This window comes from Trypanosoma cruzi, genomic scaffold, assembly GCF_000209065.1.
Source record: "Trypanosoma cruzi strain CL Brener 1047053516729 genomic scaffold, whole genome shotgun sequence".
NCBI lineage: Eukaryota > Euglenozoa > Kinetoplastea > Trypanosomatida > Trypanosomatidae > Trypanosoma > Trypanosoma cruzi.
Window position 1 is genome coordinate 108051 of NW_001849519.1, and position 26807 is coordinate 134857.

The window sequence follows — 26807 nt, forward strand, 5'->3', positions numbered from 1 at the left end:
TGCTGAAAAAGTCAACAACAACTGAAAAAACAGACCTGACAAGCGCGGAAACAAAGGGAGTAACCAAAGACAATGAACAGAGATAGAGAGAAGGAGAGGGGAAAACAACGTCTCACCCATTCGGAAAAACCATAGGAGCCAGACACTCCCCAGCTTCATCCGGCTTCGCATGCAAATTTGCATTCTGCAACGTCTCTATGTTCTCAGCAGAGGCAAAATCAACATTGCCCAGCAGATCCTCCACTTGCTCCATTCGTCCTGGCACAAACGGCAGTTCCACTGCATGACACACCTGCTGCACAGTACGGCCGGAGGACGGTGGATACAGCACCACAACGTGACCTTCTGCCCCCATCCGCCCCGTCCGCCCGGCACAGTGCACAAAAGATGCGGCAGAAGGGCAATCGCCGTACAGGATTACATGTGTGATCCCACTCACATGAATTCCACGACTCAGCTCGTGGCTCCCCACACCTACCAACAGCATACCAGCGTTCAGCTTCGCCAAAGAACTGTCATCCTTTACGTAAACGTCACGTGACCCAGCCACAATCGGCTTAGATCGACCACTTGTCGGGTTCAATAAAGACTGCAACGGTGCCGCAACTATTCTGTTCGAGTCCTGCTGCAACCATCCATGCAATTCCCGGCAACGCTGCTGCATTGTACCTAAAGATTTAACCACCCCTTCCACTGCCTCAAGTGTCGTAAAGAGGAGCACTCGAGCGCGCCTTTCTTGCTTGCATATAAGCCGAAGTATTAGTTCTAAACAATATGGCAATGAGTATTTCATAGACTCCGCAAAGAAATAAAAGCTAATTGTCTGAGGGATTGTGTGCTCCACAAAACTTGTCGTCAAACGTATCGCCTTGTCGTTCCGCATCCAAGCGTTAAGGGCCTGCGCCGTGCGGCCATTGATGGTTGCACTTGCTGCCACCAACTGAGCCGGCACCTCCTCTGGGCGACTGCGGAAAAGACGATCAACCAACGCCTCCCCGCTTATTTTCTGACGCCCAAACCGCAACTCGGCAGATAAAATAATATCGGCCTCGTCCAAAATGACGCAGTCCACCTTGCGGCGCAACTTCTCGCCCAGAATGGTGGGGCTGAGCCTCAAGATATCGGCAACACGCTGCGGAGTGCCCACCAATACGTGTGGCTGGATGTTGTGAAGTCTCGCCAGTTGTGTCTCCATCGGAACCCTCTCGATTGCCACCTGCACCACCTGTGATGTGCCACCACCAAAGTGACGCAACCACTTTTCGTACTGCAGAGCCAACTCCTCCGTTGGCACAATAATGACAGTATGGAGACGATAGTTGATCTTCTGCCGAATGATTCGGTTGGCGCAGGCAAGCGCCACACCAAAACTCTTTCCAGTTCCTGTTTCAGCGTGTGCAATGATGTGCTTGCCCCTAAGCAACACTGGAATCAACGCACCCTGCAGCTCCGTGAGGCGATGAATACGCAGTTTCTTCAGCGCCACAACGAGCGAGACACACAATCCGGCCGCCCGCGGTGATGTCTGCGAGTAATAAAGCGGATGCGCTTCGTTTTGATTGGCAATATTTCCCACCGTCGATGTCAACATCTGGGCCGAACCGAGACGCAGTTGAATCATCCGGTGTTTCTGAGAGCTCGACAAGTCATGCTGTTCCTTCTGTGTGTAAAAGTACTTCTGTGAGGCCGGCAAATTTGCCGCATGCGTCTCCGCCCCCTGCTGCAGGTAGCCATTCAACAACGAGGCCACCGAACCGCCGTAAGCCACCTTCGAGGCACGCAAATACTTCAGCCGACAGACCCCACAAAACTTCATGCTCCGCTGTTTATTAACACACCCACAACAAACAGCAGGCAAAAATAAATAAATAAATAAATAAATAAATAAAAGTTGCGAAAAAAGAAAAAAGAAAAAAAAAATTGTACCTGAACAGGCTCCCATACAAATGAAAAGCAGGTTGAGCTGCGCCAGCAATTGCGCAAAAAAAAAAAAAAAAGGGACAATCGCAACAACATCACGGCACTGTCGGCATACGTGACCATGCATTTATAACAACAACAACAGCGCAACAAAGAATCAAAAAATAAAATAAAATAAAATAAAAGTTGCTGCTCAAGTACCAGACGAGTAAATTCAAACACAACTCAAAAGAAAACGGCTTTCGTTTTCATCGCATCTTATGTATGATGGTGCGATTGTTACACGGCCAATACCTCCAATTTATGAGGCGTCACCGGGCCCCAATGTGCGAGGCACTCAAAACACGGTTCATCCAAAGGCCATCTCCCACGTGGTGTATGTTTTCAATGCATGGGCCGCTATTCACCTTCTTAATTTCTTCGGAAGACATTAGTGTCTTTCCTATCGCCACTGCATGTTCTTTTGTTTCAACGTACACAGCCACCAACTGGCCGGCTGGTATTTCTGGCGTGATGTAACCGCCTTTGGATGTAAGCCCCGGGCACATGATGTTAGCCCCGGAGAGAACATGTTTACAGGCCCCAACATCCACTTGGTGACGCTGAAGAATAAATGGGTACTTGTGAAGAAGTTTCAGGTGCGGGATGTAAGGCCCATTGTGGTGGTTAAAAAAAAGAACCTCCGGTTGTGCACTGACTAGTGTGACGCAGTGGACCTGGTCATGACAACGTACCAGCATGATATCCGACTTCCGGGGCATAATGTCTTCCCAAAAGTCTGCCAGCTGCGGATACTGCTCTGCCAAATCGTGCCTCACCTGCATTTGCTCTTTATGGCTGCTGTTCGCTATTTGGGCAACATTCTGTAGCGTAAACTTTTTAAACAAGTCAGCTGACGACATTGAAAAGGATTCACTCCAAACCCAAGAATAATTTCCTGCAAACTCAAGCTGATTCAATAAAGACTGTGGACAGGGAAGAAAAAAAAAGAAAAAAAAAAGAAATTAGACATCATGACATCGTATCGTTGTATGTATCAAAATCATTACAGCAATTTATAATAATATGCATTCATTATATGTGATAGAAAACCCCGTCTCGGATGCAAGCATCCATTTGGGTCCTGACACTTTCCTCAAAAGCACCTATTTCCCTCCTTGTGTCGGTAGCAGCACCAGCGATGAGGCCGACGCAAGGCCCCTCTCCCTCATGTGAGAAGTTTACTCCCTGACTTTCATTTAACACAAGTAGACATATATTCCCTGTGGAATTACACAACCGAGACCAATCTATTTTATTTTTACAGTAGAGGGCAAAAGCTCACGCCCAACGCCCTCTCCGTGAGTGCGTGTATGTATGTGTGCGTATGTATGTGTGCCTATCTTCACGGCCAAGAGATATTATCAGCAATACGGGCATAACGCCTCTGTATTGAATTCGTGTGTGCAAAAACAGATTGCATTTTTAAAAAAAACGCAACATATTCCATGTAGTCTTTAAAGCAGGCCCATCGTTACACGGCTCATTATTTTCCACAAATCAGGTCCCAAGAGCTCTTTGGGCATTTTTCCGCCACGGTTCAAAGGTAAGAAAACGGGACAATGAGGGAAAAAAGGGCCAATGCAGATAACATGCGTTCGCACTGCCGCTGCTGCTTCTCCTGCTGTGGCTGTCAATGACGCTTTTGCAGCCGGGTGGCAAAAAGAGATATCGTCTCGCTCACTCGTCGACGCTCAAACTCGAGGTCCTTTTCAAGATATCTTATTTTTGCTTCTGCCTGAGTGAGACGGTGTTCGAGGCTGCGAGAGGCGATCTGAATATTGTCACGTTCTTCCCGCAATTTAATGGCCTCCTGGTGGGATTTCTCCAGTTTTTTTTCAAGCCCCTCCACGTACTGCAGGTTAATCTGCTGCACCGCAGCACCACTTTGCTTCTCCACCAACTGCTCCTTGAGAATCGACTGTGACCAAAGGGCGAACTGCAGGGCAAGTTGCATGGCGCTAAGAAGCTGGTACGCATCCGCCGAGCTTGTTGTGGGTGACGTCGCACTGGCAAGGTTGCAATCTGAGAGAAGGGAAATAAGATTTTTCATGAGACAAAGGTCCGGTTCCTGCACCCGATGCGCCGCCACATCAACGCTGCGCACGTGGTTCCACGGCACCTCACGGGCACTAGTGGCGTAGCGAAAGGCTCGTAGTCGATCCGCCACACTCATGACCCCTCGCCGCTCCACGCCGGTTAAATTCCTCCCACCGCGTGCAATTTGACCCCGCCTTCCCTTCAATCACCGCCGCCAAAAAAAAAACCCACACTTTTTTTTTCCTTCAAGATCTTCTTTCCGTGCTTTCAGCGGGGAAGAACAAAAAAAAAAAAAAAAGGTGGGTGGAGGTGAAGACGTCGGGGCCTCCGCGTGGGAGTAAGGCAAAGACCGTCGCAACCACGTCCTGGTTGAAGTGTGGCGGATGCAACAAGTGACTGAAGTTCAGGCGTTAAGGGGAATCGTACAAGCAACACATGGAAACAAGCAAATGCCGCCAGCATAGCGGCAAGGGGAAATCTTACTCTCTTCCTCTTCAGAACAAAAAAAAAAAATAATTAAAAAATTGAAAAGTATTGAGGTGTGCCAAAGAGGCTGCCTACGTTTCACGTTTGCCTTTAATAGCACTCGCAGCCCCTGTAATGGCGTTTGCGCCTCCCTTGACGGTTTGTCCAACGACTTGAATTCCCCTTTCCACCCCTTTCGCCACAAGTTTGCCGGCCCCCTCGATGCCAGCAAAGACTTGATTTGTGCTCGCCTGCTCTGCCGCCACTTCGGCCTCCTTGCGCCTGATCCACAAAATAAGCTCGTCAGCAATCTGCTTGGGTTGCAACGGGAATCGCTGTGCCACAGACAACCCGCTAACGGCACCCTCAATGCGCCTCTGCCACAAAGGAATTTGTATGGCGCAAAGCAGCTCAAACTCCCGCACGCACTCACGCAGAGTAGTAAAATCACTGGCAGTTCCATCGCGGCAGCCACTATAAATCGCACGCTCCAAATTCGACTGTGCCGTGATGGCCGCATGAGCAACGACGCTTCCCAGCACACTGCGCACCACGGAAACCTGAAGCACCGCCGTAAGTTTCGGGATCATGGCAATAATGTACTCCATAGCCTCCACAAGGCCCTTTCCCGTACCAGCATTGTTTTCCGCCCTTGTTGCCGTTGGCGCCGCCGTACCACGGCGAATCTCAACAAGTCTCTTCCAGTAATCGATTTCTGCGACGGGTTGCAAACGGTCCTCCGTTTCCGCCACAAATGCCGCAAGGAGTCGTTCAATACCTTTTTGCACGGCCTTCGCAAAAAGAGTCGCCGAATCGGCCAGCAGCCGCGGCACACCAAGTGTCTCCCGTCTTGCCTCGCCGCAATCACCATGCCATGCGAGCACAAATTGCTGCTCCACACACGATACAATAACACTCATCGTTGCACACGATGTCACGTAGACGGCAAGCTGCAACACCGCACGTGCATCCACGGAGACCATATGAGTTTGCAACAGTTCCGCTACGGTTCTGAAAAGAACAGAAAGATATTTAAGAAGCATTTCATCCACATTATTGAGCTCGGATTGACGCACCACCGCACCATCGTCCATCACCATGATTGAGTGGCACTGTGAAAGAAACCGTAACGCCGTGTCGCCAATCGCAGGAACCATTGAGGCGTATGGTAGTGTCACACATCCTGACGTAAATCCACATACGGGCAACGGAAGTTCAATGGATTTGCAACGATCCACATAAAAACGTGTCACATACGCGTGATACTCTTCTGAACTTGTAGCGTTCAGTGGCAGAAGCGTATCGGTAAGGACAACTTGAGTCACTTCCACGCAGGCTTCCTGCAACCAAGAGCTAATAATGCTGTCACTCATAGACTCCACAACAAGAGACAAAATAAGAGGACTCAATCGCACACTTTTGACACTCTCTACAGCAATACCGACAAAGGAACGCAAAAGACGAAAGACATCCATCATTCGCGCCGTGTAGTCGGGATCACTAAGAAGTAATTTGGATACATGCCGTGCTCGATCAGCCATGGCCTGTGACAGCCTTTCCCACATGCATATGATCTCGGTTGTTGACTGTACATGCGGTTCAGTGACATTATGCACAATGTCCTCAATCAGCACAAACCCCAGCGCTGTAGCACAATATTTTTCTAATTCCCCCACGGTAGCCTCCCCGTCAAGCCCTTCAGAGGATAAGGGCGCCTCAAAAAGGTCTAGTTTCAACTGCTGCATGCGGCTTTCAGCATAATAATTACGGTAATACGTCCCATGATGAAGCTCTTCAAACACCTCCTGTATGGACGTCCCGTGCAGGATATTTGCAATGCTGGATGATTCTGTAAAGGGGGCACGCCTAATGCAAGCCCTCACATAACTCATTTCTACCCACCACTCACCCTCCTCTGAAACTCGCAACTTCTTCTCGACGGATCCAGATTGTACAATTCCCTCCCATTTTAAGGCCGCAGTGCCAATAGGCAGCGAGGACTCTCGCAACAGCTTCAGCCATGCATTAAGGTCATGCACTGCAGCTGTAAAAATGTCCTGCGACAGCTGTGGCACCCGGTGGTGAATCACATACTCACCAAGCGCGTATTCCGCAAACGGGGCTGCTCCGCGCATAAGTTGTTTCAACGACACCACGGCACCCAGTAACTGCTGCTTCCGTACGCGTTGTTCCACCGTCTCCAGAATCTCTGCCAGTTCCAGTGTGCTACGCAGCAATGACCCCACATGTGCAACGTTTTGCTTGACACAACGTGATAAATTAAGATCGGCCGCCGCCCGTTTCATCTCCATCACCGAGGAACGGGCGAGTGTGGTGGCACCGCCGAGTTCCTGCCCTACCAACTCGGCATCCTTTTCGGAAATGAAAAAGCACTGTCGCGCTGCGTGGAGGAAGGCCGGATAATGACTCTCGCAAAGTTTCTCCACTTGGCCCTCATTTTCCTTTATAAACGCTGCAAGATCCCCCTGTAGAATATCTTCCTCATTGCGAATGTATGCATTCTTCAACGCGGTATAATCCGTAAACTCTCCATCCACCAGTGACGCCACAGCAAGGTACCTTGACGGGGCCTTTTGAAACAGGCTGCTCGTTTCTCCTTCTCGTGGCCGCTGCGGGAGAAGTTGTTGTTGTTTTTGTCCCCATATGGGTCCAGTGGAATCGTCGCTACCTTCGCTTTCTGCACCACTCCATTCATCTTCTTTTTCATTCGCTTCCTGCGCCTCATTTTGTGCAGGATGACTCTCATAATTTTCCAACCGTTCCGTGCGCCACCGTGCGTCCGCGGCGAGTTTCTGAAGCCACCGCTCCGTGTTTGTCGCCTGCAGCACAGAGGCGCACTCCAGTTGCACCGTCTTGAACTCCAAGTCCGTGCTAATTTCCTCAGAGACTGCAGTCTGGGTAAACGTCTGCAGCTGCTGCCCCTGCGACAAATCCAAAGTTCCAATGGAAATTATGTTTTGTGTAGAGCTGACGGTCAGTAGTTTGTTGGGCCATCTGGCGTAAAGGGACATTCCCTTCGCCTTGATCAGATACACATGGTATGGCGTTGAGAGAATAAGCACCTTCTTCCGTCTACCGTGGCGATGAATGTGTAGGGGCTCTTTCGTATAGTAAAGGATATGTGGGCTGTCATCCATGTCACGCAAAATCTCTTGTATCCTCTCATTTTCTTTGGTTTCTGCTTCTAATTCCATGCTTCTCTCAGTCCTCCTGTACGGCGGCCCCTCCACCTCAGACACGCAAAGAGTGCTGCTTCAGAAAAAGCCAAAAGAAAAAAAAAAGATGAAGATATGTGAAAAACAGTACACCATGATGAGAAAAGATAAGACACATCACCAAAGCCCAATTTCCATCCCGTGCGTCAACTCCTTTTCCGTTATTTTGTTTTTTCCCCTCTTTCCGTGTTTATTTGCTCACGCGGGTCTTTTTTTTTTTTTTCTGTGTGTGTGTTTTTTTGTGTTTTTTCTTTTTTTTTTTTTTTTTTTTTTTTCTTTGAAACCATATCGCCATTTCCCACTCACTGCCTTCGCGCAGCACGTGTGCAAATATAAATATACGCGCATTTGAAATAAAAGAGCTCCAAATTTCAGCTACAAAAATGCATTTATTTATTGTTGATGCGCACCAAGAGGGAAAGAGAGAAGAAAAAAGAAACACCAAAGGGGTGATGTTACAACACCGGTTTCTTCTTCGCTCGCTTAAGAAAGGGGAAACAGCAGGAAAAGCGGCATCCCGATGAACACGGTCCGCAGCACGCAGAGGAACGTTCCGTCTTACTCTCTCTTCCAGTTGGCGGCATGTCGGGACATGGAAGGTCCGGTGGGAGAGGGAACTCTACAATAAAGTCCTCTGCAGCCAAGCCAAATTCCTGCGGCTCAACAAGGGACACCTGGACAGTTGCATCCCTGACTACGGGTGACCAATCTCTGGGTGCCGACTCGACCTGCACAGACTTCGACGGTGACTCCCAGTCCCCACAGAGAAGGTTTTTAAACTCGGTATGGTGCAGCACACGAGAATTGGGCAAGTACCATGCCGTCGTGCGAACCACGGGCGTGGCACAATGAAATCCAGAATCAAAATGCAATTCTCTTGAGGCCTTGTAACTTTCGTTGCTCTCTAATAGACCCATCATTTCGGCGCTGCCTTCCGGAATAGTTGAAAGCGTCCTCATCTGCACACGTGCAGGAGGACTATGTAAGCCAGTAACACTTTTGGGTGGAGGGCTAAACTCCACAGGGGGAGCGACTCCAACCTCATGTGTAGGGCCATTTGCATTCTTGGTCTCACCGTGTGAAGATTTATCGCTCCTCGTCTCGTTGCTCGGGCTTTGCGCTTCGGACCCCTTCTTTGAATTGCCCAATGGTCTCATCGCTACCTCATTCATTTCCTTCTCTCCATTCAAAGCCGACTCCGACAATTGTTTGTGCTGAATTCGGGAGCCACTAGAACGGCTGCCCGTACGTGACGATGCCCCGCTTGCGCGCGTCAAGGTCAGACTGGAGGTCGATGACGCTGCATCCATTAAAGTCTGCACACATTTCGTAACCGTCTCGTCACGTTCAATTGTGAGGGGCCTTCCCCCGGTGGCATCCTCCGTTGCAGGCTCCGTCTGCACCGCCACATCCAAGCCATTTGCGAATTGCAGCTCGGGGATTTGTCGGAGCTGCGGTTCCTGTTCCTGCTGCTGCTGCATAAAAGAAGACAGTACATTTTCAGGGTTCCACGGCGAGTACAGAGGTTGAACGCGCAGGACAGGAGACACGGCGCGTTGCACCCGTGGAACCTTGCAACATTGCACCTGGATGGAAATTCCATTCGAGGAAGTTTTAAGAAACGTCCCACCAAAGGCACGACCGCCGACGTACGCACTAACGCGATTCATTCCATCAATCACATCCGCTGGATTATGGACAACGTAGTCATCTAACCTGTTTACATCTTCACGCTGAAAGGAGGAATCTCGCAACACGGCGGGGTTTGAGCCCCGCAATTCATCGTCCTGATCAACCAGCAGTAACGCAAGACTCTCTTGAAGATTCCGCGCCAAATTTGCCTTCTGCCTCGCCAGCGCCAACTCCCTCTCGTTCAGCTCACGCTCCTTGTGGAAGAGGCGCCCAACCGGCAAAGTTGTTGCGCCGCTGCGATCGATCTCCCCACCATCCATCACGGGCTCGCCCGGCAAAGCCGGCATTCCTTCACTCCGCACTGAGCAGGCCCGCGCAGACCCCTCAATGTCGCTAAAAGGCTCCGAAACGTCGCACTGTGGCCCCCCTAGCAAATTTGATTGCGATGGGGACAAAAGGCGTCGTTTGCGCTGCATCCGCAGCAAACTCGTGAACCACGCCGGCTGCCTCGTGTAATCCTCAACAAATTTCTCCCACCACACGTACACACGAGGTAGAGGAGGAGAAAAAGAAACAAAAAAGAAAAACAACAGCAAAATATATACTCCCCCTTCTCCTTTCCCTTCGCCCCACCCTCCCCCTCTCTCCCTACACGTGTCTTTGGCGGCGCGGGTGCTTCAAATCATGGCGCAAGAAAGAAAAAAAAGAAGAAGACACGTTAAGCTGAAAGACAGGAGATACACAAAATAAAGATTCACCAATAAATTATCAAAAAAATAAAAACGATAAAAACGTCAAAACTAAAAGAATAAATAAGTAACCGTCAGGAACAAAGAGAAAAAAAAAAAAGGTGCGCCGAGCATGCAAGCACAAATTAGACAAAACATTTATACGCGCATGTATGTGTCTGTGTCTGCATTCAAAAACAAATGGCAGATCAGTGTGTCCCACCCTCCAGAGGGACTCATAAAGTGTTCTCCTGCTCATGTGTCAAAAATGGGGAACAATAAGGAAGAGTGTAGATAACACTCCATTCCAAACATGTGCCCATATCTATAAATATAGATAGTTAAATAGATAAATATTTAGATATTTAGATAGATTGATTGATTGATTGATGTAAGCCAATCCCGCCCCAAGCAGATGAAAAAAATCTGCATCCTCTTATTCGACTATTATTTTCTTTTCATTCTGTTTTTGGTATCGTTTGTATCTTTTTTTCTCCTAATTTCCCTTCCTACGAAGGAACATCCGCTTCCATCCAAATGCGGGCACGAAAAGTCTTGTACAAATCCCGTACAAGTGTCCTAAAGTCCAATCGATGCTGCGATCGGTAGTAGAATGTGAGCTTCTTTCTGTCAAACTGGTATTCGGCATCGACGATGCACATCGGAAGGCCGTGCTCCTCCACCTTCTTCTGCGCCACCTCCACCGCCCGCTCCTCCAGCTCCGTCTGAACACCTTGCAGCTGCGAGACCTCCAACGCGCTGGCCACACGAAGCACTCGGCCCACGCCTTCCCCCCATTTCTTCTCACCGTTGTGGTCCCGTTCGCCAAGCGTCCATGAATGCGTGACGAGCCCAATGTCCTCCCCACGATCACCACCGACGACAACGTACTCGCCGGGAGCAACGTACGTCTGGGATTCAAACTGAAGAATGCGCTTGCGCTTGAATACCACAAGCACCTGACACGGCACAGAACGATCCTTCGGTGGTGAGCGACTACGCCTTTCCTCCGGAATGGAGTCCAGCGTTGGCCGCTTGCGTGAATCGGCCTCCGACTCAGCGCCCGGGCAGTTCTGCCACGCCACCGAATTATCCCCGCTCACTTCAGTGAGGAGGTGATCATAGTTGAGTGTCGCACGGTTCACTGGCGGCGAGGCCATTGACGGCGATGCCAACATCGCTTCATCGTTAACATAATTTGGTCGACTTGGCGTCGTTAGCAACGCGTCAATCATGACAGGGCCAGTCTCCTCGTGACGGGAGCTCGCGCCGGCATTAAGCAGGCTTGCCAGCTGATCAAATTGCTGCGTGAAGGTACTGCGAGCGGCATGTAGTTGGGTGATGTGCCTGAAGTAGTACTCATCCACTAGCCGACGTGTCTCTTCAATTTCATTCAATATTGCCGCACTCATTGTCAATTTACTCTCACTCAGTTCCCTCTGTATTTCTTGTTGTTTTCTTGTAGGGCCACTTTTAGAAGTCTCACAGCCTCCTTCTCTCTTGGCCTTTTTTTTTCTTTTTTTTTTTTTTTTTTTGGCGTCAAACGCGTGCCCACGTACTCTCTTTCTGCGGGGCCCGTGTTCTCAATTTTCGGAAATAAAATCTATCTTCTCTAAATTTCTGTTCTGCGCAACAACAGAGCAAACACAAGCAACAACAACAACAGCAAAAAAAAAGAGGGTTCTGCGGAAAATAACACACACAGAGAAAGAGAAAAATAAAATAAAATAAAATACATGTAGCAATTTAACGCCCCGCGCATAAATCAACTCGCCATATTTTTTGTTGTTGTTGTTCTCTTGTCTCACTTTTTGCCTCCTCCACCGCCACCACCATCTTAATTCTGGACAAGAAGAAGACGCAAGTGAATGGATGCGGGGAAGCACACAAACACTCACACACTCTCTCACTCACCATACAACAAGCGGATCCTTGTCCTCCGCGGAAACAATGATACGCACGCCCTTCTCAAGCTTTTGCTGCAGCTTTGGGAGCAGCTCCTTCTCCAGGTACCCCCGCTCCGTGTTGGTGTGTTCGCACAGAATGACGGCCTGCCCCTTGGCGTTGGCGGCGAGTACCTCATGGTGCCCCATCTCCCCACTCAGCAAGACATCCACGTGTTCCCTTATCATACGAAACACACTGGAACCGCTCCCCGCGCAGATAGCCACCGAATGAACCGATGTGCTGCCGCTCCACCCATGCGGGAGCGACACACGAACAGTGGGAATGCGCAATCCGGTCTTTATGTCATTCACCAAAGTGGCCATTGTTTTTGGCTGATGAAGCGCCACGAGGCGGCCGATCCCTACGGATAACTCATCTTTATCATTTCCGCCGAAACCACCGTTGCCATGTCTATTCACACACTCACACGGCTGGATGGGACGGCACGCGCCGCTGCTGTCTACAATCGACGCAAGCCAGTCGTTGATGCCACCCTTCGCAGCATCCAACGAGGTGTGCGGCGAGTAGATGGATGCACCGTGACGCACCGTCTGTAAAATAATCTTTTGCTTCGGATCCGCCAGCGTGAGACGCTTAAACGCCGTGAAGATGGGCGGATGATATGCGACAATCACCTCAACATTATGTCGCAGGCACTCCTCCATCACCTCAGGGGTGAGATCAACGGTGAGGAGGACAATACCCGAGTTGTTGCTGTCCGGCGACTCCACAAGTAACCCAACATTGTCCCACGACTGGTCAGCAAGCCACAGTGGTGCAATCTCGCCCATTGCCACCATGACCCGCCTAATAAGAGAAGCCATCGGAACGGCTTTTAGCGTCTCCCGTTAATCACTTTTGTTGTTGTTGTTGTTGATGTTTTTAGCTTTTGTAAATTTATATTGCGTACGTGAGATCTCTTGCGTTGTTTCTTTCCCTCTTCTTCTGTGCAGCCACGCATACATATGTATAAAAAGAAACAAGCACGCATCCCACGGTCAAAAGCAAAGTATGTGCAATCAAACAACACACCCCGCAGTATATATATATATATATACAAGGTGATGTATGCAGCATAATCAATGCGGTGTGAAAATTAAAAAACACAGAAAAACTAAAAATGCTTTCTCAAGATAAATACAAAGCAACAATAATAATAAAAATAATAATAATAATAATAATAATAATAGAAAAAAAAAGCAAGAAAAAATTAAATAATGAGAAGAACACATCATAACTCCCCTTTCACAATCAAAAGAGGACACCAACACCACCACCATCACCCCCATAAAAAAAAAAAAAAAAATCAAAGATAACTTCACACATGACTGGTGCCAACCAACTGGCGCACACCACATTCCTTGAAGATGTAGTTAACAAGGGCCAACGACGAAAATTTATCGGATAAAACGCCTCCATTGAAGAATCCCTCACAATCAATGAGGAAAAAAAGGTCACGAAGGCAGCACCACTCAAATGTTCCCTGAAATACAAGGTATGGCCCATTTTGCAAAAACCGACGCCGACGATATCTACACCGACAGCGGTTCTGTACACTTGAAAAATCCTTTCCGCGCTGTATCACAATCCGTCCATCTCGCAGCTCAATGGACCACCACCAGCTACTTGTCTCAATGACAAGAAAATGATGGTTCCCTGAGAAAAGGCTGAAAGGAGCCCACGAGACCTCTGGCTCTGTGTAGACATGCACCCCAATGGTCTGCTCATCCAGCGACGGCTCCTCTTGCAGCCTCTCAAAAAACTCCTCAGACGTCACAAAGCAGGATTGTTTTCCGCCATCGCTGCGAGCATCCTCGTCCGCAGAGAGGTCGAGGTAATGTTCAAGCCATCCCCTCTCACCAGACTCTTGAGCATTCATGCACTAAAGAAAAAAAAAAAAAAAGGGCAAAAAAAAAAAAACCGCAACGATAAACCTCGATTTCCGCTTCCTTCTCCCTCTCGCTCCCCAGTACTTATTTATTTATTTTATAATTACTTTTTTTATTTTTTTTTTATTTGTTTCTCTTTTTTTTTTTTTTTTTTTTTTTTTTTTTTGCCACTCCTTTGTTTATCTTGTTTCTTGTTGTCCCCAACCCACAAGACTGATGGAAAAGGACGGTCATACAGTCGCACCAATACATTAATTTAGCCACAGAGCATTCCAGCCGCACAACTGTCAGAACTCTCTTATTTTCCCCTCATCATACACACACATACACACGTATATACTCTATCTTCCTTTGTTTTTTTTTTTTTTTTTTTTTTTTTTTATGCCATTTGTAAGCATGTTTTCTTCCTTTCCTTCTTTCGCTTTTCTTTTTTAAAATTTGCTTTTTTCGTTTTCCAAGTTCATATTACTTCACGTATTTACGATGGGCGCTTGGAATCCAACCATCGATACATGTTGTGCTCTGGTAGCGATATTTCGTGCGGCTCACATGCCACTGGCGCGGAGGAAAACCAGCGGTGCCGCAGCAGCTCCTCAGCGGGCCTTCTCCACTTTGGCTCTAGCTGGAGCATCTTCTCCAACATGTCCACACTATCCCGGTCAATGTGCAACAGTTCACACCGGTGTGCCAAACGGCTTGGACGGTTCTGTTTGAACCGTATGAGAGAAACAGCAGAGTGGCCGTAGTACAATTGGCTCTTCGACGACGGAGAGCCCAGCCAGTCGGTAATGGCCGCTACCGCCTCCGCCTCGCTACGGGCGTTAATAAACATCTTTCCGCCAGACAACATCTCAAATAGAATGCAACCGCAGCACCACAAGTCAACGGAGGCGTCGTAGTTCACTGCGTGCTCCCCGCCAAGAAGGACTTCTGGTGGGCGGTAAGCCACAGGACACGGCGGTCCTGTCATTGGTCCACGCCACCGCGCAGGGCAAAAACGTGCCCAGCCAAAGTCAATAATCTTCACAACTCCCTTTTCATTAATCATAACGTTGGTTGGCTTCAAATCGCGATGAATAACCCGTTCCTTATGTAGGTAGGCCAGCCCTGTGAGAAGCTGACGGAAAATACACTTAATGGTGGGAAGTGGCATGCGACCGGCACTTGGCTCCCCGCGGGGCCCGCCATTTCGCCAAAGCCGAATCAGCGAGACAAGATCATAAGCTATGACGGGCATCAACATGATAAGGGTTCCATCAGGAACGACATGATAGTCAAATAATTCAACAATATTTACATGCTTCAGTACGCGCAGCAGATTCATCTCCCGTGAGGTTGTGTTGCAAAGGCCCATGACACGTCTACCCGCGCCACGAAGCAGTTGCATGCGTTTCATTGTAAGGTGGGTTTGAGTCACGGTGTCAAAGACAATGTACACCTCTCCAAAGCTCCCTTGTCCTATTTTAACAATCCGCCTAAACCGTTCATTGAAGGAGCGAACAATAGACTCGGAGACATCAACCGCATTTGCTTTCGGGCTTTCATTCTTCAAATGCACAAGCCCAAAAACGTAGCGCCGCACCGCATTTCTTTCAAACTCCTTCGCCTCCGCCCCCAGTGTACCGTGCGGGGAGACGTCCCACTTGCCATTCGGCGTTCCCACCACACTATCGTCGCGGTCCCGCTTCATCTAATTCACTTCTTTCCAAACCGCATCCAAAAACCCCCTCCTGCTGACGTGAAACCACAAACAAAAGACGAGAATCCGGTGAAAATGAGGCAAAAGGCCTGCGTGAACAAACAAACAAAAAAAAAAAAGCAAACAAAAGCAAACAAAAGCAAAGAAAAGCAAAGAAAAGAAACACACACACAGACACACACACACACAAAGAGAAAAAGAGAAAAAGTGGAAAAAAATAAAATAAAAAAATAGAAATAAATAATAATAATAAAAGTCAACTCAAGGGGGTGCAGCGCACATTACAAAATTTCATATCGATCATTGGCACCCGAAAGTTCCGCCCTTTTGTTTCTTTTTTTTTTTTTCTTTTCGTTTTTTTTTTTTTTTTTTTTTTTTTTTTCTTTTGGTTTTGTTTTGTTTTCCGTTTTGTTTTTTTTTTTTTCCGTTTTGCTTTCATTTTAATTTATGGTGTTCTCTATATTTCTGCTTCCTTCCTTCGCGCTCGTCGCATTGCCCGGCGGATGCAAGTATTACTCTTGCCGTCTGTTCCTCCTCCTTCTTGCCTCGTTCCGCCGTCCCAGCCGCCACCGCATCCGTCAATGCAAGAGCACATACACGCATGCATGAGAGAAAAACAAAAATAATAATGAATGACCCTTTTCCTCCAACCCTGTCGTCTCCTTCTCTTCACTAATCAAAAAAGCCTCTTTTTTTTTTTTTTTTTTTTTTTTTTTTTTTCTTTTTTATATATTTTCGCCGTGTTATTTCCTTGACGGCCCTCTCAAAATAAACAAACGTAAATTGTCCTCCTCCATCTCCTTTTTCGTTATCCCTTTTTCCTTCTCCCTCACCTTCACACAAACTGGAAAAACAAACACAGTGCGGGAACGTCAACACTATTTTGACTCCGTTTCCTCGGCGGATGGCACGTTATCAGCAAACTTCAGCATCTCCAGGCCCATCATGTATGGACGAAGCACATCTGGAACGACAACACCCTCCTCTGTCTGATAGTTCTCGCAGATGCAACACATCGTCCTTGTAATAGCGCACAATGTACCATTCAACATATGACAGTACTCCTTGACGTTGTTGGCCGACACGTTGCGCAAGTTTGGACCAAAGCGGCAATTCACCCCGCGCGCCTGATAGTCCGTGCAGTTAGAACACGATACCAACTCACGGAAGGCGCCTGATGCGGGGAACCATGCCTCAACATCATATTTCTTTGCCGCGGCGTTATTCAACGCACCAGAGCAAATGTTGATGGTGCGGTACGGCAGTCCAAGGCTCTCGCAGAATTCCTCGGAGGTGCGAATCATCTCCTCAAGATGCCGCCAGGACTCCTCCTCCCGTGGGGAACACACCAGAAATTGTTCCAACTTGTCAAACTGATGTACACGGAAGATACCGAGCGTGTCACGGCCGTGAGCGCCGGCCTCCTTCCGGAAGCAACTCGACATTCCAGCGTACTTCAACGGCTCCTTCAGCTCCGTGAACCATTTACCCCGGTGGTACGCCGCAATAGGCATCTCGCTCGTGGCAATCAAATACTTTTCCTCACCGTCACCCGTTACTTTGTACAATTCCTCATCGAATTGAGAGAGCTGCGCCACCTCTGACATGGCATCCTTGTTAAGGAAGAAGGGCGGGTACAACGGGGTGTAACCTCTGCTAACAAGAAAGTTCATCCCGTACGACAAGAGCGCCAATTGGAGCTGAACGAGTCCACCCTTCAGCACGTACGCCCTCCCACCCGCCATGGAGGTAACTGTCTTTGTTGTATCCATCATACCGAGACGCTCCATGATCGTCACATGATTCAGTTTTGCCCTTTTCGTCACATCACCAAAGGTGCGTACAACGACATTGCCCGTATCCTCATCTTGCGCCACGGGAACCGATTCATGAATGATGTTGCCGACACTAAGCACAAGGCCATCACGCTTTGCCACCAACTCTGCTGCCTCCTTCGCAAGAACCGACACCTGTTCCGAGAGGTCTTTTGACAGCTGCTTTAGCTGCAGCACACAAAGGCCTTTCAGCTGATCCGGGGCAAGCTCCCCCTCCTTGCAGGCTGCGCGGATCGACTCAGGAATGTCGGATGTGTCCCCGTCCGCCTCCTTTTCCTTCTTCTTCGCACCGACAAGCTTGCTGCATGTATTGATTAACTTATTGTAGGCATCCGTCATAAATTGTGTGCGCCGCCAGCTCTTGTCTACCTCCAGCACGGCGTCCACAATGGTGGGATCCGCAAATCGCCGTCTTTGTGACTCGCGGATAATATCTGCCCCCTTTTCATCGCGGAACAGCTGAACATCGAGTCCCATAATGGAAAGAACAGTGCCTCAATTGTAAACAAATACTTCTTTCTTCTCTTACCCTAAGAAAAAAAAGCAATAAAAATGATAATAAAAATCAGCAATACACACACACAAAAAAAAAAAAAAAAAAATTTGTTAGCACAAAAACGCCGGTGCCACAGTTCCTCATCGCTCATGCAATCACGATCACACATATGCCCGCAAGAGGGCTGTTGGTGCCTCTGTTCTCCCTCGCCTCAATATTTTTCTTTTACATATGCGTTCAAGTAAGCCCCAATAGTCAAGGGGACTTTGTTGCAATGATTTCCTGCAGTTTCTCAAGCACGTCATTCTCGTCCACCACACCGACAAGGCGCACGGCACCCAACACCGCCTCCACAAATTCAACAAATGTCAATCTTCGTTCTGACGCCACGAAGACAGCCGCCAACTCCTCTTGAGGCCCGCAGCTCTTTTCATACATGGAAAACCCCAGCGCGTTACGCGGCGGGCAGATAGCAACCGGTACAACGCCTGGGATCTTAAATCGATCAAAGGGAAACAGAGAATTCAAGACATCCACTAAACTGATACCACGTTCAACAAACATATCTCGAAAAAAGCCAATAAATTCACGAACAGGCAAGACAGAAACTGTGCTGCATGGCTGCAAATTAGATTCAGCTCCTATTCGCAGAAACAGTGCCTCCAAAGAAGGAAGAAGTGGTAACAGCAGTGACTCATGCTGTCTTGTAAGGGGACACAAAGGTTCATTTGTGAGATGCTCCTTTGCGAGTGGCCCCTCCATTAGCGCCGTAAAGCGCTTCGGAAGTTCGGTGGCTTTGAAGCCGACACATGCAATGGTCGAGAGACGCACAAGAGACTCTACAAATTGTCGGTAGTTGAGGCAACCCTCAAAATTTACAATGGCATGATACAGTGCACGTTTCCTCTCAATCCACCAATTACATGATGCCTCCCTTTCAGACTCCAGCTCTTTTTCAATAGTGAGCAAAACGCAATTCATCACATCGTGGATGCTTACACAGCCATTGATAACGTGCGCGTCGTTCAGCATACGGAGGTACTGAGGGATGCATAAATGACCCGGAAAGCGGTGCCGCCACCAATTGGGGTTTGTTGTAATGAGTTTTATGTCCTCAAACTTCCCACTGTAACTGTCAAACAGAGTCTTGAGCATGTTGTTAAAACGTAACAATAGCATATGTATGGACGATTTGGCCTCTTCAAGCGAGTTATCTGAAACGCCAAAGAAGTCTGCTACCGCAACCGTTGGCAGAGTTCCGGCGTTTTCCGAATCCTTCAAAAGTTCCTCAGCCTCATTACACCGGAAGACGCCATAATACGAAGCCCCTACGCTCGTTGTACACTTTCCACGACCCTCCTTATTCCCGCGATGCCACTCGCCCTCGTAGGTGCTTCCGTCTGCGTAGTAAAAGACACCAAAGCCATGCCGTATTCCCTGTACATACTCACCTTCATACACGTTCACGACTGAAAGAACGGGAGGAGAAAACTTAGACGGGGTATCAACATCTTTCGGGGTATTATCTGCGTCTAAATACAGGACGTAAGTGGAGCGCCCATGACCATGAGGAGCACCTTCACTCCACTGGCCCTCATATACCTCTACATAATGTCTTGTGCCAAATTTCCACCCCATAACTCCAAGGCCGTGTCGACGACCCTTTTCCCACATGCCGTCGTACACGTCACCGTTGGGGTACACCAATTTGCCCCTGCCATGGCGTTTGTCTTCGGCCCACTCTCCTTCGTAAAAAGAATCAACAGCATACGTCTGACGTCCCATGCCGTGACGTTTACCAGAGACCCAGCCGCCAGAATATACTCCGCGATTCGTCTCCATCTCGCCGTTGCCGTGACACACGCCATTTTTCACCTCTCCAATATACCTGTTGCCGTTAGACCAGATGAAGATACCCCTCCCATTAGGAGCATTGTTGTAAAAATCACCCTGATAAGAAATGCCATTGTTCCATGAGATTTGGCCGTGACCCTCCATGCTCCCATGGACAAAATCCCCCTTGTAGCGGAAGCCCATTGCAGAATAAAGAACGCCTTCGCCGTGAAACATACGATTCCCGTCAAGTGCGCCAAAATAATTCCGCACCGTCGCTGCTGGCACGGCACCCGTCATACCACCAGCACCAACCACATGCTTCAAGTACTCGTACACCTGCGCCACCGGATTCTCTGTGGCCATTAGCACCGCACTTTCCTACAAGTCCAAAGGGTATTGACAACAACAAATCACAAAACAAGTGCAAGCAAAAAAAATGTGAAAATCTAAAAAAAAAAAAAAAAAGGATGCATCATATGATTATATCATTTATGCACCAAAGACAGATAAACAACCATAAGAAAATAAGTGTATATATATATCAATTTCTTACTCGTTATTTTTTTTTTTTTTTTTTCGCTCTTATTCCGGTCGTTTCTGTCGCACAATTAGCATCTACCCACTAGGCGCGTACAGATTCATGAAATTTTTGATAAACGTCACATCCTCTTCAGTCTCTTTCACCATTTTTCTTTCTCGTTCCTCATGCAACCGCTTACGCATGCTTCTACGAGACGCATTTTGCTCTTTCCTTGAGAGCATGAGTCCTAGTTTCAACTCCTTCACCCCGAGGAGTTCGCGCTGGTCGGTGCCGTCCAACATCTTCACTGAATGAAGTGCCATCGCTTTATTACGAAACGTCAGCACCGCGTAGTGCGTCTTGTTCAGCAAGTTGCCCTTCTGGGATACCCGAATCTCCACTTTTGGCTCGTATGCATCAAACACCGTGCGTACGGCGTTACGCTCGGTGCCAGGGGCGACAAAGCAGTGAAGTCGGTACGCGCTCAATGCCTTCTTGCCTTTCTTCTCCCGTTTCTTCTTCAGTGCTCCCCGGTCAGACCCGCCGCTCTCGCTGACGGCGTCGCTGCCTAAAGAAAGAACATCACTCGCTCCGTCTGCGTCTGCGGCAGCAGCAGCCGCTGTGGTCGTTGGCTGCTTGGCCGTATTCCGACGACGCCTCGGGTAGCGGAGGTCACCGTCCGTCTCACTGCCCCAAATGGCGGCAAGCTCCAACTGCCGCTCCTTCTCCAAATCCCGCTTCACCATTGGCACAAACTCCAACGCAAAAAAGGACGGCGTCAGCCCCTCTACAGAACGACGCCTTTCTTCTTTCGTCCCCCTCCACACTGTTGGATAACAGGGGCAAAACATCGGCAAAAGAAAAAAAGCAAGAAAACACACAAATTTAACAACAACAATAAAAAAAAGAGACACGGCATGAAGAAAGAGAAAACAATATAAGAAGCATTGAGCCCATTCGCGCATCTTTTTTTAAAATTTTAACCACAGATCTGCATGATTTGCCGAAACACAAATGCGCGCAACTACACACGCAACAAAAAAAAAAAAAAAAAGAAAGAAACAGAAAAAAAACGCTCACCACAAAGCAGTAATCCGCACCAGGAGGGAGATGTCATAATAACAATAACAAAACAATAATAAATACAAACCAAAAAAGCGAATTCCAACAATTCACTTCCCTATTGGAATCTAGGACACGAAGGATTGGCTCTCTGGACATCCAATTTTTCCTTCGACGAAAACTCCAAAACCGTCGATATCGCCGGAAGCATCTGCAGCCGGAGTTCTTCATTCGTGCAGCATAGAAAACGAAGTATTACATTTCGCACGTACTCTATACTCTGCTGAACTCGTTCCTTGGCCTTGAGAACCTCAATATCCTTCGTATACTTCGCCACCACACTGTTATTATGCTCACACTCGCGCTTCATCTCCGCATTCTCCTTCTCAAGACTTTGAAGTTGGACACGTAGCCGACGAATTTCATTGTCACGTTGACTCTGTTGGTTGGCTAATGACAGCATGTCCCTCTCAAAGACAACACCAGCCGCAGAACGTAAATTTACGCCCCCATCTTCCTGCGTCGCTGATGTTGAAGAAAGGCCTTGAAGGGCCCGATCTCGCTGAAATGCCTCCCTCTGTCGTTTAATCTCCTTGCGAAGAAGATCACATTTTTCTTCCAGTTGACTATTCTTCGCTTCCAACTCGGCCACAAGCTCCGGCGACGGTAAAGAACCCACCTTCGTCTCCGCCTCCGACAAGCGGGAATTCGTCTCCTGCAACTCGTGCTGGCAGCGCTGAAGTTCGGCAGAGATCTCAACAAACGCCTTCTGTCCCTCGGAAACCTTCCCGTTAAGAGACACAAGCAGTTCAATAAGCGGCATGGTCACTTCGGACACGTCCAATGCTTTCATGGTTTGTTCCAGCCGCCGCTGAAAGTTATCCACACATGAGAACAACAAAGACAAATCTAAATCGTCATCGCCGTGCTCATGCACATCACACGCCACCGTCTCGCCCAAAACATTCAAAAAGTTCACCAAACAGTTTACAAGCTTACTCAAATTGTCACGAAGTGAGCTAACGGTAATTTCTAAACTTCCAATTCTTGCATCATCCCTAGCCTTCGCTGCGACTACCTTCTCCTTCCATAGCACCAGCTTCTCCTCCACCAGACGAATACCGCTCTCCTTTTCCTTCACAGCAACCTCACATTCCCTTTCAATTTCATTCAACCTAATTTGAATATTTCTAAACGACTGCCGCGCCTCCTCGCGCTGCTGCACGGCCTCGTCCAGCTGCGCACGCAGATTCATGGTGTCCACCCCGCTCTGCTCCCGGAGAGCGGCCAGTTCCTCGATGGTTCGCTCCAGCTCGCGCTGCACCTCCTCGCGCTGCTGCACGGCCTCGTCCAGCTGCGCACGCAGATTCATGGTGTCCACCCCGCTCTGCTCCCGGAGAGCGGCCAGTTCCTCGCTGGTTCGCTTCAGCTCGCGCTGCACCTCCTCGCGCTGCTGCAAGGCCTCGTCCAGCTGCACACGCAGATTCGCGGTGTCCACCCCGCTCTGCTCCCGGAGAGCGGCCAGTTCCTCGCTGGTTCGCTTCAGCTCGCGCTGCACCTCCTCGCGCTGCTGCACGGCCTCGTCCAGCTGCACACGCAGATTCATGGTGTCCACCCCGCTCTGCTCCCGGAGAGCGGCCAGTTCCTCGCTGGTTCGCTCCAGCTCGCGATGCACCTCCTCGCGCTGCTGCAAGGCCTCGTCCAGCTGCGCACGCAGATTCACGGTGTCCACCCCGCTCTGCTCCCGGAGAGCGGCCAGTTCCTCGATGGTTCGCCTCAGCTCGCGCTGCACCTCCTCGCGCTGCTGCACGGCCTCGTCCAGCTGCGCACGCAGATTCATGGTGTCCACCCCGCTCTGCTCCCGGAGAGCGGCCAGTTCCTCGATGGTTCGCTCCAGCTCGCGCTGCACCTCCTCGCGCTGCTGCAAGGCCTCGTCCAGCTGCACACGCAGATTCGCGGTGTCCACCCCGCTCTGCTCCCGGAGAGCGGCCAGTTCCTCGATGGTTCGCTCCAGCTCGCGCTGCACCTCCTCGCGCTGCTGCACGGCCTCGTCCAGCTGCACACGCAGATTCGCGGTGTCCACCCCGCTCTGCTCCCGGAGAGCGGCCAGTTCCTCGATGGTTCGCTCCAGCTCGCGATGCACCTCCTCGCGCTGCTGCACGGCCTCGTCCAGCTGCGCACGCAGATTCACGGTGTCCACCCCGCTCTGCTCCCGGAGAGCGGCCAGTTCCTCGCTGGTTCGCTTCAGCTCGCGATGCACCTCCTCGCGCTGCTGCACGGCCTCGTCCAGCTGCGCACGCAGATTCACGGTGTCCACCCCGCTCTGCTCCCGGAGAGCGGCCAGTTCCTCGATGGTTCGCCTCAGCTCGCGCTGCACCTCCTCGCGCTGCTGCACGGCCTCGTCCAGCTGCGCACGCAGATTCATGGTGTCCACCCCGCTCTGCTCCCGGAGAGCGGCCAGTTCCTCGATGGTTCGCTCCAGCTCGCGCTGCATCTCCTCGCGCTGCTGCACGGCCTCGTCCAGCTGCGCACGCAGATTCACGGTGTCCACCCCGCTCTGCTCCCGGAGAGCGGCCAGTTCCTCGATGGTTCGCTCCAGCTCGCGCTGCATCTCCTCGCGCTGCTGCACGGCCTCGTCCAGCTGCGCACGCAGATTCACGGTGTCCACCCCGCTCTGCTCCCGGAGAGCGGCCAGTTCCTCGATGGTTCGCTCCAGCTCGCGCTGCACCTCCTCGCGCTGCTGCACGGCCTCGTCCAGCTGCGCACGCAGATTCACGGTGTCCACCCCGCTCTGCTCCCGGAGAGCGGCCAGTTCCTCGATGGTTCGCTCCAGCTCGCGCTGCACCTCCTCGCGCTGCTGCACGGCCTCGTCCAGCTGCGCACGCAGATTCGCGGTGTCCACCCCGCTCTGCTCCCGGAGAGCGGCCAGTTCCTCGCTGGTTCGCTCCAGCTCGCGATGCACCTCCTCGCGCTGCTGCAAGGCCTCGTCCAGCTGTACACGCAGGTTTTGTGACGCCCGTACTGTATCCTGATCTGCTTTTTCGCCTTTTCTAGCTGTCAACGGAGTGGATGTAGAACTATTGGCGGAAGCCGTTTTTTTTGTTGCCGTGAAGTTTTCGCTCAATAGTGACCGGTATTTGCTTATAAATTCAATGGAATGTGAGACTTTTGGTGGAATTTCTTCAAGAAAAATAGCTACATTGTTAATGAGTTTTTGTGCTTCATCTATCTGTTGTTGAGATTCGCTAAGTTTGTTGGTGAGATCTTTAATCGTTTCCATATCTTTAAGTTTTTCATGCTTTACCCTTTCCTTCCACTGGTGCAGTTTTTCCTCATGCGACGGATGAAGACCGCTTTCAGTGGATGCTTCTCGTTTTTGCCTTTCGAGTTCCTCTCGCAGTTCCTGAATGGTGTTCATATCCTGCATCTTCATGTTTTTAACACTTTCTTTCCAATTCCGCTGCTTCTCTTGCATAACAGACATTTTATCCAAGGACTCGTTAAGTTTTCCCTGTAGTTCGTTATTTTTCGCCGTGAGTTCCGCTATTTCCTTCTGCAACTCCCCTGCAAGAACTGCTTGTTGGGTAGAGTGACTTTCCATCGCTTTTATTTCATCCTCCTGCTTACTAATATGGTTTTTGAGTTCATGAACCCTGTCCGCCTCGCTGAGACGCTTATTAAGTTGATTTATTTCCATTTCATGGTGCTTGCTTAGGGACTCCATTTGGCTTGTGAAGCGTTGTTGCATCTCCATGTGCTGCTTTTGGAGGGCTTCCAGCTTGCGTTGGCTCTCCTCGAGCTCTGAGGCGCGGTCCGATACGGTTGCAAGCGCCTTTTCCAGCTCCCGCTGCTTGGCTCCCAGCTCTCCTTCGTGCTCGTATCGCAGCGTTGCAAGACCCTTCTCCACCAGCGACTGTATCTCCGCGGTTATGGGAATAGGCGCATCGCCGTGCATGGCCTTTATAACTTTCAGTTCCTCTTCAAGTTGTTTGATGCATGCCCGATCCTTGGCGTTTAGCTCCTTGACCTTTTCTTTCCATTGAGCGGTTTTATTTTGCAGCGTGGACAGTTTTTCTTTCTCCTCCCGCAACTCCTCCTCTGCTCGCTTCACAAGCTCCTCCAGCGTGCCAACCTTTTGCCGTAGCATCTCTACCTCCTCCGTGTCCGGAAGAGGGGCTGTAGGGGCAATTTTCCTAAAGAAGTTCGCCATGTGCACGCCCGCGTCTTTCGTAGGAGTTTGCTCGGTTGGTTGGTTTTCAGCTTCCCCTCCTCCTCGATACCCCTTTTTTGTTGTTGTTGTTGTTTTTATTGCCTTGTTTCCTTCAGTGTGTGTGTTTTTGTTTCCCTCCGTGCCTCCTGCCCTCCCCTCCTTTCCGTCACAACCTTTTCTTTTGCCACCCAGGCGGGGCTGTGAGAAGTGAAATCAAATTCAAAAAAGAAAAAGAAAGAAAAAAAAAAAAAAAGATAAGCCAAAAAGAAAAAAAAAAACCACCAAAAAATAGAATAAATTTAAAAAGAGATGCCAAAAATTCTCTCTGGAATTGGTGGGGTGTGTGAAGAAATACAAGCATCGTGAAACTGTGGGCGGCAGAAACGCATCTTACGCCTCCCGCTCCTCCCCCTTTTATTGTGATGTCAAGAAGCAAATATATTTGTATCGCACCTCAATCGCACTCCCTCGGTAAAAAAAAAAGAAAAAAAAAAAACAATCAAGAACCTTTCAACCCCCACACACAAAAAAAAAAACACTACACCCCACCCGGGGCTACTTCTTCCGCCTCCCATTGTCATTGTGGCCTATGCGCCTGAATATCTTCTGGTTGACGAAAAATGTAACGGTTCGGTCTTGGGTTGAAAAGATGGGAAGCACATCGTGTGTTGACATGTTACTTTTTAACCACCTGATGAGATCGGTGAGTTTTGGGGTCTCTGGCTCCGTCGCCGTCGGGTTCCCCATGATCCTTTTGATGCCACATTCCACCGTTTTAACCTCAGAATCCACTACCAGGATGTGCGAGAGGGATTTGACAATGATGGAATAAATCTCCCTGGCCTCCTCGGCCGAAAATGTCTTCGACTTCTCGTCCCGGAGAAAAATCGCAGGGTCCCTTGGCTGAACGTCATCCATCAGCTCCACACCATTGAGCTTCCGTATGGCCACACACAAATCCCCGGATACCACATCCTTTCGCGTTCGCACCTTTCCGTGCTGCACGGACTCGAGCGATGCAAACCGGACCCCATCCAACAAAACCACGGGCAAATTTCTCATCTTCATCGCCTTACAAAATGTACGAGTGTCATGATGAACACGCAGGCAGGCTCGCACATTCCCAGTCCATACCTTCGCAGCTGCCATAATTACAGCACTCATTTGATTCGGAGAGTAAACATCTTGACGAGAAATGGCCACACCACTAAGCAATAGAGACTTTTTTGAAAATAAAGGTGTTCCCCACCACC

The 26807-nt window shown here is 49.5% G+C and overlaps 14 protein-coding genes across 14 annotated transcripts, besides 38 other annotated features; all 14 read right to left on the minus strand.

The window, feature by feature from the left end:
- Positions 1-2659: a sequence feature (heterozygous, Esmeraldo-like haplotype).
- Positions 113-2047, minus strand: Tc00.1047053506777.10 (ATP-dependent DEAD/H RNA helicase, putative; the record flags this gene model as incomplete). The annotated part of the gene is made up of 1 exon (XM_806874.1): positions 113-2047. One exon carries the CDS (start codon positions 2045-2047, stop codon positions 113-115), a length of 1935 nt encoding a protein of 644 aa, XP_811967.1.
- Positions 1859-1889: a microsatellite.
- Positions 2082-2105: a microsatellite.
- Positions 2232-2822, minus strand: Tc00.1047053506777.20 (hypothetical protein, conserved; the record flags this gene model as incomplete). The annotated part of the gene is made up of 1 exon (XM_806875.1): positions 2232-2822. The coding sequence occupies one exon, from the start codon at positions 2820-2822 to the stop codon at positions 2232-2234; it is 591 nt and encodes a 196-aa protein (XP_811968.1).
- Positions 2660-2722: a sequence feature (areas merged during assembly that could not be assigned to a particular haplotype. This can correspond to areas where the two haplotypes were merged or to regions with more than two copies in the genome that were merged during assembly.).
- Positions 2723-6709: a sequence feature (areas merged during assembly that could not be assigned to a particular haplotype. This can correspond to areas where the two haplotypes were merged or to regions with more than two copies in the genome that were merged during assembly.).
- Positions 2898-2924: a microsatellite.
- Tc00.1047053506777.24 (hypothetical protein, conserved) lies at positions 3593-4135 on the minus strand (the record flags this gene model as incomplete). Its single annotated transcript, XM_806887.1, has 1 exon — positions 3593-4135. One exon carries the CDS (start codon positions 4133-4135, stop codon positions 3593-3595), a length of 543 nt encoding a protein of 180 aa, XP_811980.1.
- Positions 4501-4525: a sequence feature (AT_rich).
- Tc00.1047053506777.30 (hypothetical protein, conserved) lies at positions 4557-7679 on the minus strand (the record flags this gene model as incomplete). Its single annotated transcript, XM_806876.1, has 1 exon — positions 4557-7679. The coding sequence occupies one exon, from the start codon at positions 7677-7679 to the stop codon at positions 4557-4559; it is 3123 nt and encodes a 1040-aa protein (XP_811969.1).
- Positions 6710-7226: a sequence feature (heterozygous, Esmeraldo-like haplotype).
- Positions 7227-7923: a sequence feature (areas merged during assembly that could not be assigned to a particular haplotype. This can correspond to areas where the two haplotypes were merged or to regions with more than two copies in the genome that were merged during assembly.).
- Positions 7910-7979: a microsatellite.
- Positions 7924-7965: a sequence feature (heterozygous, non-Esmeraldo-like haplotype).
- Positions 7966-8466: a sequence feature (areas merged during assembly that could not be assigned to a particular haplotype. This can correspond to areas where the two haplotypes were merged or to regions with more than two copies in the genome that were merged during assembly.).
- Positions 8156-9808, minus strand: Tc00.1047053506777.40 (hypothetical protein, conserved; the record flags this gene model as incomplete). Its single annotated transcript, XM_806877.1, has 1 exon — positions 8156-9808. The coding sequence occupies one exon, from the start codon at positions 9806-9808 to the stop codon at positions 8156-8158; it is 1653 nt and encodes a 550-aa protein (XP_811970.1).
- Positions 8467-16237: a sequence feature (heterozygous, Esmeraldo-like haplotype).
- Positions 9937-9981: a sequence feature (C-rich).
- Positions 10394-10451: a microsatellite.
- Positions 10570-11472, minus strand: Tc00.1047053506777.50 (hypothetical protein, conserved; the record flags this gene model as incomplete). The annotated part of the gene is made up of 1 exon (XM_806878.1): positions 10570-11472. One exon carries the CDS (start codon positions 11470-11472, stop codon positions 10570-10572), a length of 903 nt encoding a protein of 300 aa, XP_811971.1.
- Positions 11567-11595: a microsatellite.
- Positions 11775-11795: a microsatellite.
- Positions 11971-12831, minus strand: Tc00.1047053506777.60 (NGG1 interacting factor 3, putative; the record flags this gene model as incomplete). Its single annotated transcript, XM_806879.1, has 1 exon — positions 11971-12831. The coding sequence occupies one exon, from the start codon at positions 12829-12831 to the stop codon at positions 11971-11973; it is 861 nt and encodes a 286-aa protein (XP_811972.1).
- Positions 13154-13196: a microsatellite.
- Tc00.1047053506777.64 (hypothetical protein, conserved) lies at positions 13326-13886 on the minus strand (the record flags this gene model as incomplete). Its single annotated transcript, XM_806886.1, has 1 exon — positions 13326-13886. One exon carries the CDS (start codon positions 13884-13886, stop codon positions 13326-13328), a length of 561 nt encoding a protein of 186 aa, XP_811979.1.
- Positions 13892-13927: a microsatellite.
- Positions 13981-14002: a sequence feature (AT_rich).
- Positions 14004-14062: a microsatellite.
- Positions 14247-14277: a microsatellite.
- Positions 14375-15586, minus strand: Tc00.1047053506777.70 (protein kinase, putative; the record flags this gene model as incomplete). The annotated part of the gene is made up of 1 exon (XM_806880.1): positions 14375-15586. The coding sequence occupies one exon, from the start codon at positions 15584-15586 to the stop codon at positions 14375-14377; it is 1212 nt and encodes a 403-aa protein (XP_811973.1).
- Positions 15703-15757: a sequence feature (A-rich).
- Positions 15758-15784: a microsatellite.
- Positions 15785-15832: a sequence feature (A-rich).
- Positions 15921-16019: a microsatellite.
- Positions 16238-19624: a sequence feature (haploid, Esmeraldo-like haplotype).
- Positions 16285-16322: a microsatellite.
- Positions 16379-16432: a sequence feature (CT-rich).
- On the minus strand, positions 16474-17907 carry Tc00.1047053506777.80 (seryl-tRNA synthetase, putative; the record flags this gene model as incomplete). The annotated part of the gene is made up of 1 exon (XM_806881.1): positions 16474-17907. The coding sequence occupies one exon, from the start codon at positions 17905-17907 to the stop codon at positions 16474-16476; it is 1434 nt and encodes a 477-aa protein (XP_811974.1).
- Positions 17967-18033: a sequence feature (A-rich).
- Positions 18182-20125, minus strand: Tc00.1047053506777.90 (hypothetical protein, conserved; the record flags this gene model as incomplete). Its single annotated transcript, XM_806882.1, has 1 exon — positions 18182-20125. One exon carries the CDS (start codon positions 20123-20125, stop codon positions 18182-18184), a length of 1944 nt encoding a protein of 647 aa, XP_811975.1.
- Positions 19625-20189: a sequence feature (heterozygous, Esmeraldo-like haplotype).
- Positions 20190-20835: a sequence feature (areas merged during assembly that could not be assigned to a particular haplotype. This can correspond to areas where the two haplotypes were merged or to regions with more than two copies in the genome that were merged during assembly.).
- Positions 20319-20339: a sequence feature (AT_rich).
- On the minus strand, positions 20378-21247 carry Tc00.1047053506777.100 (hypothetical protein, conserved; the record flags this gene model as incomplete). The annotated part of the gene is made up of 1 exon (XM_806883.1): positions 20378-21247. One exon carries the CDS (start codon positions 21245-21247, stop codon positions 20378-20380), a length of 870 nt encoding a protein of 289 aa, XP_811976.1.
- Positions 20836-26807: a sequence feature (heterozygous, Esmeraldo-like haplotype).
- Positions 21320-21355: a microsatellite.
- On the minus strand, positions 21463-25554 carry Tc00.1047053506777.110 (hypothetical protein, conserved; the record flags this gene model as incomplete). Its single annotated transcript, XM_806884.1, has 1 exon — positions 21463-25554. One exon carries the CDS (start codon positions 25552-25554, stop codon positions 21463-21465), a length of 4092 nt encoding a protein of 1363 aa, XP_811977.1.
- Positions 25629-25687: a sequence feature (T-rich).
- Positions 25776-25832: a sequence feature (A-rich).
- Positions 26028-26050: a microsatellite.
- Positions 26110-26807, minus strand: Tc00.1047053506777.120 (protein kinase, putative; the record flags this gene model as incomplete). Its single annotated transcript, XM_806885.1, has 1 exon — positions 26110-26807. A coding segment is annotated over one exon (698 nt), but the record flags the coding sequence as incomplete, so codon positions are not given.